The following is a 20,652-nucleotide window of genomic DNA, read 5'->3' on the forward strand; positions in this document are numbered from 1 at the left end:
AGCTGGATAATTAGCTTTCTTGCTCTCCAAATCCCGCCTCTCTGTCCATCCGTTTGTCCTTCCATCCATCCGTCCCCCTCTCCCTTCTTCTCCGCTCCCTCCCACCTTTTTTTCAGATTTTTGTTTTTTTCATGTTTCTTTTTTGAGTAAATGCGTACAGAGCAGCCTCTAGATGATATCAGATATTTGTTTCTCTCCGTCCCTCCCTCCCTGCCACGCTTCTTCTCTCCATTCCTCCCTCCCTCATTTTTTTCTCTGTTTGTTTCCAGTGCCAGTTCTGCTGTGTTTCTGTGTCCCAGGGTTCTTTTTGGCCTACGCATGGCCAGACGCATTCAAAGCCTGTTCAGCTAATTAGCATTCTTCATGCAACTTTTCCAGCACTGACCAAACTTTGTTGAGTGTATGTCTGTAAGTTTGTGTAGTTTAGTTTCATTGTCTGTGGCATCCAATTTCTGTCCTCCATGCATTAAATCTTGATCTTGGGGGGCAGAGGCTGTATAGAGTGGAATGAAAAAAGGTTGGCGGTAACTCATTTTCGAGACGCGATGTGCAGCTAGTAAAAAGTGAGTAATATTACGTTCCAAGCTAGGAATGAAACATCAGTGGGCCATTATACCTCTCCCTGTCATAAAGTCCTCCTTTTATATTTTAAAAGCAGTTTTAGGCACATAAAGAAAGAAGAGAGAAATAACAAAAGTAAAGAGTCAAATTTCAGCCTGCAGGTAAATGATATGTATAATAGTGCAGAGATCTACCATCATACCTCTACTTTTTTTTCTATCTCTTTCTTTTCCCCCTCAATATCAACTGAATGCAAAAAAAAACAAAAACAAGTCTGAGCTACTTTTCAAAGACTGCGAGTCCTTGGTGTTTTTGGTTTCGGTCGACTGTAACAGAATGCCGGAGCAGGTGGATCATTCCCTCCATCCAAACGGCAGCCATTGTTATTTTAAAAGAGCAGACATATGTTGGAGAGTGGAACGTGGATCATTTCAAAGGAATGATGAAAGCCCAGTGTTGGATTGTTCAGAAAGAGGCCCCCATGAGCGGATGAGGACGTGGCAGGAAGGGTGGAAAGGAGAAAGAAAGCGCTTTCAAACAAACAATCCCCTCCCTTTCTCCATCTCAGTTTTACCCTTCTCACTCACTTTATGTTTCCATTCTCTCTATTCTCTGTACTTCTGTTTTTGTACATATCCGCCTGTTGTTTGAACAGTTTTGATTTTAATGTGAATGTCGACAAAAGCATTTTTGGGAATACATTCAAAGAGACATATGTATCTCGCTTTTGCTGCAGTATGATTCATTTCCTTGCTCAGCTGTCAGTAATGTAGATGTTGTCCTCTGGTATGTGAGGCTGTCTGGTTGGCCCTACTCTTGGAAACTCTCTAAGTATTATCTCTGACCACTAATACAGTATTAGGTAGTCAGTTTTTTCTCCTAAAGTATAACTTTAATTAAATGAATGACCAAAAGGATGTCCTGGGTCAATGATGTAACCTAAAATTTTGTGTGCTACACTGAAATTAAGAGATGCGTATAAAGGAGGTAAAAAAAGGTATGAAGGATCACTCAAATCCTAGTCACAGTTTTAGTATTCCCATTGTGACAAAGAAACTCTTCTGGCGCTTCATTACAGTCCTGCAGTAAACTCTAACTGAAAACACTATTTCCCTTTTTTATGGGCTTGAGAACAGTCAGCCACCAGTATTTTCTGTCCCAGTGCTTCACAATTTAACTGACTTGGTTTTAACTTTCCTGTTCCTGTGTACATTAGATTCATAAATCTTATTTTAAATCTTTTTTTCCATTCCAGTCAGACAGTGTAGTCTTAATGACAGAGACTGGAGTTTGAAAAGTTTGTGACTGTTCACACTGAGGGCTCAAATCTTTTAGTGTTGTGTTCATGTTGTCAGTACTGATAAGAAGCAGGTATGGCAAAGAGCAGTTAGTTTACTTGGGATTTGGCCCAGTTTTGTTTGGGGCCATTGTGAGGATTTACTAGAGATGAAGAGAGACAGAGATAGATACTTTATATATAAACTAGATACTATATACAGTACATGTAGCCTGCTTTTTAAAATGGTTAGGGGAAGTCTAAACTGGACATACACAGTAATACACAGCTTCTATAATGCTTGCAGATAATTCAGGGTTTCAGAAAATGTGATTCAACGGTCATTTGTGCTGTTAAACTATGTGCTAGGAGCAACTGCATATAAACATGGCCTGATTATTAGAGAGAAGGTGGGTGACGGTGGTGTCCAGTGACAACAGATCCTCGAGGCAGGCTTTTGAGTTTGACGTCGTCAGTAGGCACGTGGGCTGAAAAGTAGAAGTGTCTAACTGGCGTGAGACATTGCTTGAACCTCTCATCAGTTTCTGTCCAGCCAGGATCTCTTAACAGCCACTCACAGTGCACGATAGTTAACCTCACAGTGACCCACAACTTTCCCATGATCGATTGCAGTTGGAGAGTTGGACGGTCTCTTGAGTTCCCAGAATTCCCTGATCAGGAAGCTGAAGGAGGAGTGCTGCACACTGGGAGTCAAACTGGAAGAGCTGACAGAAAACAGCAGGTCAATATTTTCCTTGTTTGAACGTTCATTCACTCAATTATGCTTTAGTTTTCTTTCACTCGCTCATTGTTTGCTTTGTAACTCAGTGGCACACACACCAACTTATTCAATTCATGAGGTGAGTTAAAATGTACTTTACAGCTTTTCTTTTCCAGTTATTTGTTTACTTGCTCGGTTGTTTGTTCCATCTATCTGTTGGACATCCATGTCATCATTTCATGAAGCATCATCTATCCAGTCTGTTTGGACAGAGCATGTCAACATACTACATACTGCTTCCCAGTCTGACCTGTTTTCTTGTTAACCTGATGCTACAGTAGTCACAGCAGGCCTGCACAGCTCTCCATCTGGGCTGCCTGTGTGTGTGTTTCTGTGTGTACATGAGTGTGTGTGTGTATGTGTGTGAGAGTGACCCTGGGCCCAGTGTCCTGTCAGCTGTTGGAGCTGTGCTGCACATTAGTCACATGACAGCCCCCAATCTGGCCCTGCCAGACCGCACTGGCCTCACCAGCCACAGGACACGTGCACACAATACACACACAACAAAGTAGCCTGTGTGTTTTTCTTACGGATGGACATTAAAACTAACACACACATATATTACACATATATGTGCCACCTTGAATGTGTTTTTTATGGGTAGGAGTCCACAGACATGCTGACACACTGGCATCAAGGTTCATACCCTACATCTGCTGTATGTGTGTGTTATGTAGTTTAGCAGCAGTGTGGTGTTGGTGTGTTTTGTGCTTCGGGCTGTTTGAGCTCCTGGAGTCCAAGCCCAGTGTAGCGGTTAAAGTCCTGCTGGACGGCCTCAGTCAGGCTAAGTGAGGTTACACTGAGACAGTTGCAGCAAGATGAACAAGAAAACTCTTGACGAATTGTTTCAGTAGTTAGTCTGAATGTGCGTCTTACGAGGCCTCCTGCTACTGAATGTTGCATAGCAGACGATGCGGTTCAGAGCATCCGGTGGTTAAGACACATACCACATAACTGTGACAGCCGGCCAGGTCCCCAACTTCCTCTTTTTCCGTCTTTATCTGTAATGATGCTGTCAAATAAATAATAAATAAAGATAAAATAGTAGAAAAAAGTAAATGTAGTTGGTTTGCCATTAGTCGCTGTACAACATTTAAAAAATGAAACCGAGTGAATGGTCTCAGTGTATGACGTCACTTATTAATTAAAAGTGAGGATGCTGTTGAACTGTGTTGCATACATACATACATACATACATATATACAGAGAGTTGTTTCCCGTTGACATAAAAGCAGTGGACAAAATATTTGAAACACCTGTCAGTATAACACAATACAGTTCAACAGCACCACAAACTGCAGCCTCTAAAGTGATCACACAGTTGAATCAACACCTAAAAACTGATTATAACCTTCATGAAGGGAGGATTTACTGTTGAATTTTACTGCATTGGTTTTAGCAACTGTAGGTGTACCTAATAAACTGGCAACTGAGCTTGTATTTTGGGAAAGATTTATTATATGTTAAGATCTGTAGTAATAACTTGTTAAGTCCCCAGATCTTTGGATTTAAGATCTGTGGAGACTGGCAGAGACCCGCCTGTTTAGACTTGGTTTTTCTTAGTTTTATTTATTACATCTGTATTGTGTCTCTATTTTTGTCTTTTATTGTGAAGCACTTTGTGATGTTGTGAGAAAGGTGTACATAAATAAACTTTACCCACAGTGTTAATAAAACACAATTTAGTATTTTATTCTGCTTGCATTGCTTTATGATTCATGGTATATTGTTCAGGTACATTTTGTACTGTTACATCTGTATTAACTGTGCTGATGTGTGTGTGTGTTTGTGTGAGCAGAAGTGAGATGGAGCAGCTGGCCCTGGAGAAGCAACACCTAGAGGAGACAGTAAAGAGCCTGAGAGCTCGCTGCTCCGACATGGAGGAACAGTGTGTCCAGCACGGCCGCATGCACCAACGCATGAAGGACAGGTACGCAAATACACACACGACTACACATCCTGTGGACACATCTCACATCCTTTTCTATCTTTTTTAGGGATATTTTGCTCCTTTTTAGGAAATGTTTGCGTTGTTTACTAGCAAATAAACATTTGATTCATACAACAACGATCTGTTAGTTCCTCAAGAACTACTGCACTTATTTGTATGAAAAACTGGTGTGTCTTATGGTTGTCTATCACTGTGTGTATTTTGATGCATGAATCAATATCAAAACATTTTTATTATTAAGATAACAGCAGCCTTGTTGGAGTTGAATTTTCCCAAAGTGCTTTTTGGTTTTAATTTCTTTTCCTTTGTGGAATCTGGCAGCAGGATTTATAAAAGAAAAAAATAAGTGCAGTTTTCTTCACAGTCCATCTTGTGCACATCTAATGTTTAATTCTTACAATAATTGTTAGATTTTTTTGTTTACACTGTGGTTTTTGTGTCATCAGCTGTCTACTCTCCTGCTGTTTGCGCAGTGGCAACATTTTCTGCTTAATCAGGCTTCACATCAAACTGTTCTCTGATGAAAAACCACAACTTGTCCCGACACAATGCACTAGAAAGTATAAACTAGCTCCCATGAATGACTTGTGTTGTTCCACAGAGGACAGTGACTGCATTCATGTGTGGATGTTTAACAGGCCAACAGGTATAACGTGCACTAGGTGAAACGCAGAAAAAGGGTCAGGATTAGATTTTAAAATTAGGAATTCACATGCTTATATATCGGGATCAATCATATGGATGCACAAGCATTACATTGTAGGGCTTTTAAGTAGTGTATTAATTATTATTATTAATTCAGTCAATCAAGAGAAAATGTATCTGCAACTATTTTGATTATTGAATATTCCTTTAAGTCATTTTTAAAGTTAAAATGCCCAAAAGTCTCTGGTTCGAGCTTCTTAAATATGAATATTTGCTGGTTTTCTTAGTCGTCTGTGGTATTAAACTGAATATCGTTGGGCAGAACAAGCAGTTTGATGTGATGGGCTTTTTGGACCAAACAATTAATTGATTAGTGGAGAAAATAATTAACAGATGAAGTGATTATGAAAATAATCATTAATTGCGGGCCTAAAGTAGCGCACATGCTATTGGTACCACATTTATTCATTCCATTGTTGACAAAAGGACAGCCCTTGCAAAACTTTTCATTTGCAAATTTAGTTGGCAGAGGCTGGGCAGAACAAACGGGACAGTTTTCATCGTTTACATTTTTTTAGGGCGATTTATAATAAACGGCAGAATTTTATACTTCGAATTATAAAACTCAACAAGAAAGGCAATAAGTAAATCTATTGCTGTGTGTAGTGTATAGGAAGTGATTTCTGAAATATTGACTTATAAAACCTGCAGCTAAAAGTGGGTCCATCTTTGGCTTATGTTACAGTATCTGTATGTGTGTGTGTGTGTGTGTGAGATGCGGGGGTCTCTTCCTCCCTAAGTGTGGAGCCCAGTTGGTGTGTGTCTCCACAGGGCGCCTGGCATACAGCCTGGCTCTGCCAATGTGGGCGAGGGTGTGTGGGTGTTGTTGCCCCACTCTGCAGGATCTCTACCCCAGTGCCCCCCCCCACCCCTTATCTCCACCTTCCTCTTACACACAACACACACACACACACACACACACACACTCACCCTTTTCTCCTGCTCCATCACTGACACTACATATTGTCTACCACCCACCGGTGTTAACCTGTCGACAGTCACACGCTGCCAAAAAACAAAGTTTACCAAGTCACAGCTGTCCCCTGGTTTGTGTGTGACTCTTTTTGTGTGTTTCATAGAAAGAAAAACAATCTAAGTTGTCAAGGAGTGTGAAGTATGAATATTCTGTATGTTTCCGCGCATATGTTATGGTGGTATTTTTATGTGTGTGTGTGTATGGTTTGCTATTGCATGTTCTCAGGAGGTTTAGCAGAGTAGGAATCTGGCTGCCAAAAGTGGATTGGCTGGGAAGTTGGCACCTAACTTCTCTCTTCTCCCAACTGAACCACGATAATCACTCTTGGCATTTAGTGAGTTTTATTTTCTGCTTTGACACTTACTGGGTTGATGAATCCCCCTGATATTTAAAAATCTCTTGAGTTCAGTTCTACATGAGGTCACTTTTGGAGTTACTGTCAAGCCGCTTGACCACACTTTTGTATTTCCTTTTTGGAGATATTTCTTATGATACAAAGTGTGTATGTTTGGGAATGCATTTATTAGTTTTGAGCTGTGAATACATGTATTTTTGGCTTTTTATGTGTTCTGTTTTAGGTGATTTATCGTAAGGAGGCACAGTACAGAGATATAAGTGAGACAGAGAGGCGAGAGAGGTATGACTCACGTTTACGGTGATCCACGTTGCAGCTGGTACTCGGTTTTTCAGTATGTATTTCTGGTACTGATCGTACTCCGGGGGCAAAACTAGAAAACATGAAAAGCTGCCACAAATATATTCTAATCATATTGGTTTTAGCTTAAACAAATAAAAAAAAGGATCCACAGTATTTATCAGGGTTTTATTGCAGTCATGTCTTGCAGTTTGTGATGTCTGCATTAAGCTGTAGAGGCAGGACTGAACTTTAGATCGCTAGCTTGAGTGTGTGTGTGCGTGTGCATGCAGTTATGTTTGTATGCATGTGTGCATATTCGTGTATAAGCGTGTACGTCAGTCTCTACATATGGTACTGTTCTCATACTGAATTACATGCATGTTCTTGTAATCCTCAGTGTGTGTGTGTGTGCGCGCGTCCATACATCGGGTATATGTTAGTTGGTCCCTGCGGGCCCTGAGTGCTCGGTGGGCGCCCTGCCGCGCCGCTCGGGGGTTAAGGTGTACGTGTTAACAAGCTGGTGCAAGTGGGTTCAATATCCAGCGCCCCGCCCCTCCCCACAGCCTCTCCATCGGCCTGCAATCTGTGCTGCGAAGAACGGCAACAGCGCACCACGCACAAAACATTTGGAAAATCAGCTTGATTTATTTTTACATGGGCAAGCTGATTGCCAAACTACACAGGGGTTTTAGCACACAATGTTTTGCTTCACCACTTAATTATTTATTTCACTATGTCTGTGTTGTTGTTTTTTGTTTTTTTGCCTGTAAATGAAGGGATAGAACGGAGGGTGGAGAAAGAGATGGAGCAGGAAAGCACGAGTTAGAGAAGATGCAAAGCCAGTTACTGTAAATTATTAATTAAAAGGTTATCTGTGTTTTTTATGAGTAGTTCAATTCAAGAAATAACACATTACATTTTCGTTTATTAAGTTAAAAGTATATTTTACATGAGTGAGCACAACTGGAAATGTTTGCTGCATAGATTTTATTTTAACTCTTCAAGTCATCTACAGCTCTATTTCCCAGAAGCTTTATGTGATTGGTGACATTATTATTATTATTAATATTATTATGCAGTTTTCTGGTGCTTTTTCTGAGGAAAACTAACTAAATAATAAATATCCGGAACTTGATAGTAGTTTAAAATTATGATAACCTGATTGTCAGTGTTTGTGAGAAAGCTCAGAATATATATCAAATATATAAGCAACCAAATTTCAGACGCAAAAACAAAAAATGCAGGGGATGGATGTTATTTTAATAATTTATTTAAATCTGAATACAGAGATCTTAATAGCAATTTAACAACATCTGTTTTATTTTCAAATTAATTTGTCTGGTCATTGTTATGTGATGTGTTTAAGTAATTTGAAAAGCTTCTGTAAATTAAGAGAGAAACTGTGAGACGTTGGTGAGAACACCACTGTGAAGAAACGATTTCATGATAAATACTTGTGTTTAGGTTATTACGGCTCTGAAAATAATTCCTGCTCATGTAATTTTCAGTCAGCGTGAAGAATCTCTTAAATATTAATAAAACAAAAATAACACATTTTAAATATCTGGTTGTAATATTGGCTCTTTGTGATGCAACGGCACACCAGAGCGAGACGCAGTGAGAGTAAATGTTCTATAAACTGTCCGTGACACTGATGTAAACTTCTTCACAATTTCACATTAAAAAAAGATCAATGATTATTTCTCTTTTTGTATCTAAAAAAACCCATTTACATCTATAAAAAGACAAGAAATAAAGACTGTTACAAATCCCCATGTATAGAAAATCTAACATATAAAAAACATAAAACCATTTAGAGAGGAAAGTTTTCTGTTTACGCTTAAGATTTGCATCCACTGTTTCTCAGCTGTAACTGTCCTCCCCGCTGCCCTCTGCTCATCTCCCCTTCTTCTCTCCTTCTTATCTCTTCCCTCTTTGCCCTTCTCTTATTTTCCAACTTCACTCCTCTCCTCCTTCTCCTTCTCCTCCTCCTCCCCTCTGCATTCTGTACCAAACACCACGCAACCTTTTCTCACCTCACAGCTGTTCGCAGGCTGTTTCACCAATTATCACTATGCATGTACACACTGAGGTCACACACACAGACTCTCTCTCATACACAGACACACACAACACCAACGTTTGCTTAACCACACACAGTGACAGCAGAGTGTGTTTGTCAGCCCTGGGTGTGCATGTGCATGTACTGCGGTGTTTGTGAGAGCACACAGCTCACTGTGCAGCCCTTTAAGGAGAGCAGCAACATATACGCAGATGTGCCTGTAGATCCACAGGCTTCACTGGGCCATATGGCCTCCACGAAGAAAGATGGTGCGTGCGTCTGGAGGAGAGCAGAGGAGGGAGGGAGGGATGGAGCGAAGGATGGAGGGCCATGTGTGGTATGAGCTGTGCAAGCAGTTGTTGAAGTATGTACGCCTGTGGATGTGTGTGCGTGTTTGCACCAGAGGCTCCAGGAGATTGGTTAATGGAACAAATGGTCGCGGCGGGCCGGGGAAGAAGGAACAGGCTTGCTGCTACCGCGGGCGGACAGCAAGCCCCGGGCGAGGGCTGCTTCATCTGGGCTCCTGCCACACACACACACACACACACACACACACCCTCTGTCATCTCCTCACCCCCCACCCCCAAACACACAGTGTGCTGCCATGCCCCAGAAGCAAAAGGACGCTCCTTGCAAAACTTTTCATTTGCAAATTAAGTTGGCAGAGGCTGGGCAGAAGAAACGGGACAGCTTTCATTTGTCTCATCTGTGTGTGTGTGTGTGTGTGTGTGTGTGTGTGTGTGTGTGTGTGTGTGTGAGATCTGAGAGGTACAGAGAGACAGAGGGATGATAAAAGACTGAGATGTGGAGAAATAAAGAAGGCCAGTGTGAGGGGCAGATCGTCGATATTAACATCACTGCTGTCATCTCTTTACATTTCACAAATACTGATCACATATGCACCGTTTTTTGTTTTTTTTCTTCGTACGTTTTTAAAATCAGACATTTTCATTTTTCATCAGACAGCAGCCCCTTCACTTTATCAGGTCTTTTTCCTGGAAGAAAGGGAGTGGAGTGTGTTCAGGCACGATATGATTATGGATATGATTGAATTATCTGTCTCTGTGTGCTGCTACTGAACATTTGAAAAAAAAAATAGATGTTAAACATAAAAGAATTGACAGATGAAGAATTGATGTCATTGACTTGATGTACTATTTAAAGATACATAAATAGTTGCAAACAGTGCAAATGTGGTGAAATCTCAGTCGTATTAAGGCAGAGGGGAACAGTTTAGTCCACTGTTGGTTCTTTTCGCTTCTCTCTCACACTTGTGTTCTCACCTCTGGATGGCGCTGATCAGTCGTCCTCTCCGCTCCTTCATCTTCCTCTCCTCCTCTTCTCATCGTTTCTATCTCTGCGTTGCCCAGCTGGCCTCTGTAGCCGGGAGCGACCGCAGGGCGGCCTGCTGAAAGAGCATTGTCAAACGGTGGCTTTACAGCTCTATCACACACACACACACACACACACACACACACACACACACAGACGCACAGATTTGCAGCTCAGATGTCGGGCTGTAGCCAGAGGCTTGCAAGCTGGAGCGTTAACTGTGTAAAGCGTCACATCTCAAGCCCCAGTCAGTGACACTCGCTAACACTACTTCATAAAACTACAAGTAGAAAACTAGTGCAGAAACACCTGCTCCTCCTTTAGAAAAATGTTAAAAGTAACAACAGCTGAAACACTTTAATGCCGGGAAAACAAACACAGGACTTAAAAAGAGTCAGCAGGCCTCACGGCAGCAAACACTTTGACATTGAATGGATGAACATCCTGCAGCAGCTGAAACCTCTGTTAATGCAGAGACAACGTCTGTGCTCATCCACAGCTGTTTACAGCAGAATACATGAATATCTCTCTGACATCCCTCGTAAACACTTTCCAGATCTCTTTCAGTATAACTCTTTTTGATCTTATGTGAGTTCAGGTTGAACTTGTCGCCCGAGGTTCATTATCACTGATTATTGAGGCTGCTTTGGTCAGCTCAAAAAAAACCAACTTTGATCTTGTTGTATATATATTTATATTTTAAAGCTTTTACACCCTTTATATTTATTTCTCTCCTCTCACCTTCAATGTTTAAGTTCTTCATTTAGACTGAAAGGACAGCTCCACATGTCTCTGACTTCTGGATGAATGTAGTCCGTTATAATTGTGACCAAGAAGAAATTATATCAAATAATATAAAAGAGAGGATGGCAGCTGGATGTTTTAAAGAGGTACAGGTTATGAGCACCTAAGAAATTTCACACAGCATTTTTGCGTTATATTATATTTTACATGGGAAACAGCGATGAAATATCTGATGAAAGAGTGAAGGGCCCACACCAGTGTTTTGGTTTAGATTTTTAAATGTTTTATCTCCCATCCAGGGATCAGTTGGCTTCGTATCTCATTTTCAAAGTGACATTATCATTTTTACCAGCGTGCAGACTTTTGAAATTAATGTGCATTTACAACTACATTCATAACTGACAGCACATGCAGACGTGATGTTTATTGTGATCAATTACCTTACCGAGGAGCGTTTCAAATCGCGAGTTTATTTTTAAATCAATTAAAAAAATTCAAATGCAGCAGCACACATTGGAAAATGCAGCAGTAAAGAAGGTGAGATTTGTATCAAATGGGTGAAAACATTAGAAAACACTGGTGTGATCTTTTATATTCTAATAAGGATCAAAGGATTTATCCCACGAATGATTTCTGACAAAACAAAATTGTCATTGAAAATCAATCAGTAGTAGCTTCAGACATAGAATATATACGTAAATAAGTTAAGATGTATTTATACTGTATAAAAGTTACAAAAAAAGCTTCACAATAAAAGCATTTGGCATCAAATATCAAAGAGGCAACAAGAGCAACAAAACAGAAATAACATCAACAAAATATCAGCTAAGACTTAACTGAATCTTGAAAGATCAAATATTTACAGGTACATTATTTCAAATTTAAGGGTAAAAAACAGACTCGGTCTCCCTTCATCCATTTTAAGCCGAGCTCTGGTTAGCCGACCTGAGAGACTTTAATGAGCTTGACAATTCAGAAATATACTGTAGCTTCACTGTGAGGAGCCCAATAAGTAATAACTACAGTTTAATGTTGCTGCACACCAGACTAATAACATCTAAAACCTCTTTTTCCTTCTCGCCACTGCGTTCACAGCTGGAGAACCGCGGTGAGGAAAAATAAGTTCTCACACAGGCTGCATCACAGATGAGGTTTAAAATGGATTTATCAGTTGTACTGTGACGCAGCACTGGGAGGTCACTGGGCCCCACGTCATTAACCCCGCATTTGTCTAAACACCAGTTTATTTTTGCATTCATGTAATAATTAATTAGAGATGAATGTAGAATCCTACAAAAGAAAACATATGTTAAACTCATCATCTGCTCACATGATATTAATTTTGTCATATTTTACTGGATTTTCATCCTATTAGCGTGAATGTTTAGGAGGACTTTGATTGTGATTTATTTTTCTTTCTTAAAACACAACTATATTATAATAAATATTACATTTATTACAATTGTGTGCTGTCTTAGGAATGCAGCACAAAACACTCTTTCAGTAAATATAAAATATGAGTATACCTTTGTATTCAGATCATTACTTAGATGCTGATCGTGTCATATCTGTTAGTGTGGCTCCTTCTATATTCACACCTGAGATGTGAAGGAAGAGTTACAGAAATGTTACGAGGTCCTGAGTGGGCAGATTACTGGAGTGACCTTTTAAGAGAAAGTGACTCTGGGTCCTTCTCAAACATGATGCCGACATACAGAGTGAAGTACGCGTTTGGAAAAAGGCCAGTCAGTCAGACGTTTTGAAATGACAGGTAACAATAAAACAGCACAATAAAATCAAAGAAAATCAGATAAGTGAGGGAACTCGTGTCGGCCTCGTCCTGATCAAAACACACAGTGTCACCAATCGTGTTGCCATGTCAAACGTGCATGTTAGCAAGAGCAACAACTGGCATGACAGGTTGGTGGAGGGAAGAGGGGCATGGCCTTCAGGCACACACACACACACATTCTTGAGTGCAGTTGTGTGCTAGCCAAGATTTAGCTAGAGCGCTGGGGTGTGAGGGTGGTGATGGTGGGCCTGGGATTGGGCGAAATATGGTTTTGTATATATGTGTGTGTGTGTGTGTGTGTGTGTGGCAGCTGCAGCCTTCATGCCCCTGGCAGTGTTGTTGTAACCAGGCAAGCCAAGGCCGTCTGCCTGCATTCTTCACCCCCTAGGCCCCCTGCCTGCTACACACACACACACACACAAGTTCAGTTAGTCATTTGTGTGTGTGTGTCTGTCGAGGTTGCGATTTTTCATTATCTTTTAGGGTTAGAGTTGACTTTTACACTTTTTCCTGTATGTGCGAGTGTGTTCAGGTGTGTGTTGTCCTGTGTCTTTTCGTTACAGAACAGTTTAAATTTACTCTTTAATTAAAGCCCACATTCATCCTCACACTCTTCTCTTTATTATCTTAATAAAGAAAAAAATCTCCATACTTAATCTCCGTGTAATCCATGCTGAGAGGTTATTTTTGGAAACACACACAGCACGTCATTTCGATAATGTATGCACTGTCCAATAAATATTTACTTTTAAGTGACACGCTTCACTAGATGATTTGTTTAGTAATAAAATCGCACACATTCATATGGGGCTGTTGAATGACAGACCTGAACGCTGCTTCCAGATCTTCTTTTTCTATTAGAGTCTCTCCGTTTCTCTAACATGACGTTAGCACTTTCCCTTTGGACCGTGCCTTTAGGACATATGCTCCCACCTGTAAATAAATATGCAAACACAGACAAACACACACACATACACACATAACAGAGTTTAGACACTAGCTGTGGGCTACGACTGATGTATACCACAGAGAGGTAACTGTGTCTGCGCGTGTGTTGTAATTAATCTCCTTAGTAGCAGCAGTCAATAGAGAGTGCGGCGGTTCGAGGTGCAGATTGTGAGCAGAGTTTGATTATCGGGCTGTCAGGGGAAATTACTGCAAACTGCCTCGCAGCTAAACTTGCTTTTATTATGTCTGCTGGAGAGCAAAATGCACACTTACTACTGCGACTGCTCTGAAAGCTGTCTCAGGTATTTTTGGAGGATAATTTAGGAATTATTTTAGTGTAGGTGTTTGTCGCGTGTGTCAGTAAACCGTGGGATCCAGCAGGTGGTGTCCTTTCACCAGGTCAGTGGGGAGGCTCTCCTTCTCTAACCCCACCACCACAACCCTCCCATCAGCCGTCAGCCAGGCCAGCAGCAGGCGGCAGGGAGGTGACGGCTGGAGCCCTCAGCCTCTTTGTTTCTCTCCGTGTCCTCCTCCGCTCTGTCCCGCACCTCAGCCGACACCACAAACTGTCAGCCCTCATTTTTCACCGACTGTAGATCCTCTTCACCTAAACATCCATTTAGCTGTCTCACCATCAGTCCATCCATGAATCTATCCAAGCTTCCTTCCGTCCTTCCTCACCGGTTCCAGGCAGAGGCAAGCCAGCCTGCAGTGTGTGTGTGTTTGTGTGTGTGTGTGTGTGGGTTAGTGTAGGGCAGTGCCCGAGCATTAAGCCGTATTAAGCCCTAATTAATGAGTGTGCCAGTCGATAGAGGCCAGTTATTGGATTTGCTGCTTTAGCTGCTGGAAGGAGTGCTGCCTTAATCACACACACGCACACACATTCATATACACCCCTCTGAGGCAAGGTGAGACAAGGGGTGGATTAGCGAGAGTGTGTGTGCTGTATAAGAAGGCCAGAGGTTGGCGGCTCTCTGGCCAGACAACCTGAGTGTGTGTGGTTGTTTCTGTTTGTGCCAGAGTTCAAGCTTTACTTACTGCATTACATAAACCTTCAGCTTACAACCTGCAGCCGCTTTAAACATCTCAGGCCACGACCTGGCCCACTGATTTACTGGCTTCCTGTACGTGTGAGAGCCTGCTGCCGTTTTTGCAGACATTTGTCTCACTTGCAGATGATTTTGTACAGTTGGTGCCATTTCTCCTAAATAACTGTATTTTACTGCAGTTTCTCTCTGGAAGTGGAAAACCACTGTAGCCAATAAAAACGCCATAAAGACACGAAGACTAGTTGGCTCTCAGATGTGACACACAAATCAAAATAACATCTTTTTAAAAGGTGTCAAGTCTACACATCAAAATCAGTTAACTTGTCATGTGGAGTACTACTGTGCCTGTGAAAACACTTGTATAATGTTTTTATTTTCCTGTGGCTCTGGAGGAGCTTTGTCCAGTCTGAGAAAATAACTCTCATGATGTCATCAGGGTTATTTTGGACCTGGACTAGGGGACTAGAAAGGTTAACGGGAGGCCTGCGTCAAAGTTGTGGAGTTTGAAAGATGTGCATGTGAACCAGGTAGGGAAAGTCTAATGAAAGACACTATTAAGTTGGATTATGGGAAACGTAGGATACAGTATTTTTTGATCTTGAACCATATTATGGACTAAAAGTCAGGATACCTCTGCTGCATCATTCAGTCTAACACCTTTAAATTAAACCAATTTCTTAAATTACATACTCGATTTTACTTACTTAAAGTCAAAATTTTCTCACTTACCTTTAGTGGGATCTAGTCATGTTGATAATTTGGTTTTAAGGTTTTAAGATATCTGTTCTCTGAATTATACAGATCAACAGGGACAGAGATTGTTACTCGTGAATATTTTATATGTGAATTTTAAATGCTGTAATCACCACAAATAAAACACCAGTCAACATCTGTATTGTGACGGCAGAAAACTTTCTAAACACATTTCTAAAAACCAGGTCAAATAAAACCAAAAATATCTTTACAGCTATATACTTCTGCAGGTAATTGAGAAAACATGTTTGTTTTTGTTATTTGGGTGAACTGATCCTTTAACGTCATTATAAGATCAGATCATGATTCTACTTTGTTACCTTGTCAGGATGTCGCCTGTCGGCAAATTCACATACTCTGAATCAATAAGTGAATAAATCCTCTGTACGACATCACATTTATCTCTTCCAGCACGCAAAGTCTCCTGCTTGGCAAACGAAGTCTCCTGCTTTACAAACCTGCGGTGGATTTCAGAGCTGGCCAGTCATCCCCACAATATCTCTGAAAGAGCCTGCTGTATGTTCTCTTTCCAGAGAGGATCGTTCTGAGGAGTTTGGTGCATCTACGCGTACCAAGATCAGAGGTTGTGAATGGATAAGGATTGGCATTTTCTCAGCGTGACTCAGATTAGTTTGGTGTTGGGGGAAGCTAAAGGCCTTCAGTCGACACGTTCTCAACACTTCCCTCATCAAACATTTACAGCTTCAGAACAACAGGCTCTGTTTCTGACCTTTAGGTCCTCCGCTGTGTGTGTGTAGCTGATATCTCCTGCACTTCGAGTGTGGCACATCGGCCTGTATCTTGTGTCTTCGCTCACCACAGCGGGGCTCTTTCTGTGTGTGTGACGTGGCAGTGGCCTGCTGTGTCGTGCTGTGTGAAGGCGTAGGAGGGAGAGGGAGAGTGGGAGGAGGGAGAGAGGGGGTGGCTGGTCAGGACAGCTTGGCAGCCGGCTGTAGGAACACCAGGCGGGGAGGGGAGTCATTGCCCTCAGCCTCCAGGACTGGACAGAGTCTCCAGGTCTGAGATAAACCAGCGGGCCTTCGGTCGGGCTGGTGGAAACAGGAAAAGGAGAGAGGGATTATAGCTGGATGTAAACAGGGAGGACTGACGGTGATGTAAACGGATGCTGAGAAAGTTGATGATGATGATGATATTGGAGGAGGGGAGTTGCTGACGAAGAGCGACAGGCAGGAGCGGGATTAAACCCTGAGGTGGAAAACGAGACAGCGCAGGGCAGTGCGAGGACAATGTGGGGGAGGGGGGGGCAGGGAGCAGATTGTGGAGGAGAGTTGGGATGTTCGCCTCCCCCGTCTGTCACACACAGGCAGCCCTGCCACTGCCAACATGACCAGCAGGGCAGGGGCATCTGTCCCCCCCCCCCCCCCCCCCCAGCTACCTCTCTCTGTCTCTCTCTGCCCCGAGCCACAACTCTCTTCATCCGTCTCCTCCTCCTCCTCCTCTCTCTTCCTCTTCTTTATCATTTCTGCCGTACTCATCGCCTTCTGAACCTGTTGAAACAGTAACGGACAAAGTGAATGATTACTCTCAAGAATATTTCATGTCAGTACATAGTGCAGTGGTTGTCAAACGTTTTTGGCTCGTGATGTTTTATATCCAAGGAACTCCTGCTTACAATTCCTCGTCAGAAGCTGCATATGAGCTCTGAGCGGCTCCACCAGAGAGAGATGTTTCCCTCTCAGGCAGTTTCATTTTAAATGTCTTAAAGGCCTAAAGATGTAAAACTCTCCTGTATTTCATATGAAAAAGCAAAGATTTTATTTATGAGGAGCAGTGAGATCCCATGTTGGGAACCACTGACCCACTGTGGTGTCCTGTAATGTGTTTGTGAGACAGTGATGAGAGAAATACTCGCATCCTTTACTCAAGTTCTGACGCCACAATGTGAAATACTCCATTACAAGTAAAAGTCCTGCATTTTAATCCTATTTAAGTTAAAGTACAGAAGGATTATCAGCAACATGTACTTAAAGTACCACTGATAGAAGTACTCATACTAGTAAAATGTCCCCTGTGAATGACATACTCTATAATCCTATAATAATATAAACATGGACGGCTGGTTGAGTATGCAAATGTGGATACGAGGGCTGAGTTTCCTCTGTGTCATTATCAGGAGGTGTGTGTGTGTGTGTGTGTGTGTGTGTGTGTGTGTGTGTGTGTGTGTGTGTGTGTGTGTGTGTGTGTGAGAGAGTGTGTGAGAGTGTGTGAATGAGTTCACCGCTGCACTAGAAGAGGGGATGACTGACTGAAAGGATGGATGAATGGATGAAATAATGGGCTGCTGGTGGGAAATCTCTCAACAGACCCCCCCCCCATCACAGTTAACACACACACACACACTATTCATACAGCCTCACCCCCAAACCCCAGCTGGAAAACACCACACACACACACACACACACACACACACACACACACACACACACAGAGCGTGCAGTGAAAGAGTTCACTGTCTGCAGGGGCGGCTGTGTCAGAGGGGACGCACTAATTGGGACGTCCCAGTAATGATCAACACTTTGCTTCATAACTGCACACACAACTTTTCACCAGCCTGTTAACCTGCTGCTACAGGAGGACAACATGGTGATGTAATGCAACATTGAGCCATTTGATTACTTGATCCAGTGTTGCAGTGTAGTTACTAGTTACTTTTAAGATTCTGCATTAAAAACACATGATGAGTTTATAAAATGCAAGACAAAACCTCCTGTATAAAAAGCAGTGTCTACTTGGGGTCCCTTAAAGGTGCCCTGTGGAGTTTTCTTGTAAACCAAAAAAGGTTTTGTTTACATTACTCACCGTGTGATTCACTCAGGCCTTTGTTTACATATTCCTACATTTCTTTTACTGCCACCTGTTCATCAGTGGATAAGTATGAAACCAATGGCAGGATGCGTCACAGGGGTGCGCACAGATAAACCAAACGGGGGCTCCACAGCACTACTAGAGGTCAAAAACTCCACAGAGAACCTTTAACACACGTTTCAGATGCCTCTGAGTTGTTAGCGGTTCCACCAGAGAGTGATTTCCCCTCCAAACCTCTCACATGGTTTCATTTAAATAACCGTTCAAGGCCCAAAGACAAAAAAATGATCCAATATTTCACAAGAAGTAAAGATTAGAGAAAAACTGAAAATGGATTTATGTAGCAGATATTTGATTTATTTCTGTCCAACCCCATTAATCATCTCACGACACCTAAACTAACTATATATGAAGTAGTTAAAGCTAGCTGCACTGGGACCAGCGACAACAGTTAAATGCTACTTTGATGAATTAACAATCTGATAAGTTATCATATATTACATTATGAGTCACAGGGGCCAAATACTTATACTAGTGGTACTCTCCGTCCCCCCATAACTGATTTAAAACTTGATTTCAAATCAGAAAATTGATTCAATATATATATATTCAATATAATAAATGAATTATCTTTTATTATTTAAATTTTACTATCAAAAAGTATACAGATGCGAATTATGTTCTGTAGTAGAGATGTTCATACATGTTTATTGTATTGTTGGTGTTGTTTTGCAGCATGTGGATCAGTCGCATTTGGCCGATATCTGATATAGAGCCGCAACAATTTTAGTTAATTCATCGATTTGCCAATCAACACAAAATTAATCTGCGATTATTTTGATAAACTTAATCCAGCGTCTCTAATGTGAAGACTCGATCCTTTTCTGGTTCTCATGAACTTGGATCGTACTTGGGTCTTGGATCGTTGCTGCGACAGGACATTTAAAGACATTTTTCACTATTTGCTGACATTTTATAGATAAAACAATGAATGGGTTTATTGAGAAAATCATCATCAGTTGAATCAATAATGAAAATAAATATTAGTTGCAGCCCTGTTCTGATCCCTTCATTAGGATCAGATATCGATTCAGCGATCAGATCAGGGCTCCGCTGTTCCTCAGCTCCTGTATCACCCCCTCGTCTGCTCTCTACTTAAGAAGTGAACTCTGCTGTCACATTCATGTAAACAGCGTTGATTACTTGAGCAACACCAAAGTCCAGTGATATTAAAAGCTCTTTGTGGATCCAGGTCTCTTTCAATATTTACAACATTTGGTTTTATATCAGCCAGGAGGATACGTTGTTCTCACACAGTTTCAGTCAATATTGTGTGTGTGTGTGTGTTTTGCAGACTGCAGCAGTTGGACCGTCACTGTCAGAGCAGCGCCCAGCAGGTGTGTGAGCTGCTGGCCAAACAGAACCAGCTGATGCAGGAGAGAAACACACTCACCGAGGAGATGCACAACCTACACATAGAGGTACACACACACCCCTACACTGCTCTCATACACACAGCAGAGTGTGTGACTCACTGCTCTGTTACTAAATTAATTAGTGACGGTGTCGTTTCTGTCCAGGTGCACATTATAGTTGTCAGTTTACTAAAATAAAATCAGTAAGAGGACGTTTGTCTCTTCATGACTAATGACTCTGTCTGCGTCTGGATTTGCTGAAAAACATGTTGTCTATATTCTGCTCTGATTCATCATCAGAGAGATTGTGTGTGTTAGACGTGCAGATACCGGCTTATTGAGTGCTGTGTGTTTGTGTCTTTCTAGCTCCCGAACACGAGACGAGTCGATACTCTGTCCACATGAGTCTGTTTGGATCTGGATGTTCTCAGAAATCTCCTATATATTATTTATGTTTTGATGCAGAGTGATGAGCAGGGAGAAGGTGCACTGTTTACACTTTAAATCAGGTCTCCATTTTATATTTTACATTTGGCAATAGACTGTTACTGCAGTATAGTCAGTGGTTAGAGGTACTGTGATGTTGTGTGTGTTTTTATTTTTACAGATTTAATAATAAAAACTAATATTTTTGGAGCTTTTAATACAAATGTTCTACATTTTCTTAAACAGTGTTCCACATTTTTATGGGAAAAAGTAAACTGAAATTATAAGCTGAAAGTTCAGAAGATAATAAATAGTATTTTTAGCCACAAAGCAAACAAGAAGTCGACACCATCGCAGCAGATTGACATAGTGCTTTATTGAAGCCGTCTGTAAGAAGGAAAATAATGTGCATCCCTAT

The 20,652-nt window shown here is 41.5% G+C and overlaps 1 protein-coding gene across 2 annotated transcripts in view; it reads left to right on the forward strand.

Moving 5' to 3' along the window:
* sdccag8 (SHH signaling and ciliogenesis regulator sdccag8) overlaps positions 1–20,294 on the forward strand; it is a 43,168-nt gene extending 22,874 nt beyond the window's left edge. The window contains exons 15-18 of one of the 2 annotated variants that reach the window (XM_070916188.1): positions 2,471–2,579; positions 4,417–4,548; positions 19,748–19,874; positions 20,175–20,294. In XM_070916188.1, coding sequence (XP_070772289.1) covers positions 2,471–2,579; positions 4,417–4,548; positions 19,748–19,874; positions 20,175–20,213 — 407 coding nt within the window. In that variant the 3' untranslated portion in view covers positions 20,214–20,294. Of the gene's footprint in view, positions 1–2,470; positions 2,580–4,416; positions 4,549–19,747; positions 19,875–20,174 lie in introns of those variants that run through there. The other variant, XR_011598404.1, reaches the window with a different exon arrangement.
* Positions 20,295–20,652: the final 358 nt, after the last annotated feature.

Source organism: Enoplosus armatus, chromosome 12, assembly GCF_043641665.1.
Source record: "Enoplosus armatus isolate fEnoArm2 chromosome 12, fEnoArm2.hap1, whole genome shotgun sequence".
NCBI lineage: Eukaryota > Metazoa > Chordata > Actinopteri > Centrarchiformes > Enoplosidae > Enoplosus > Enoplosus armatus.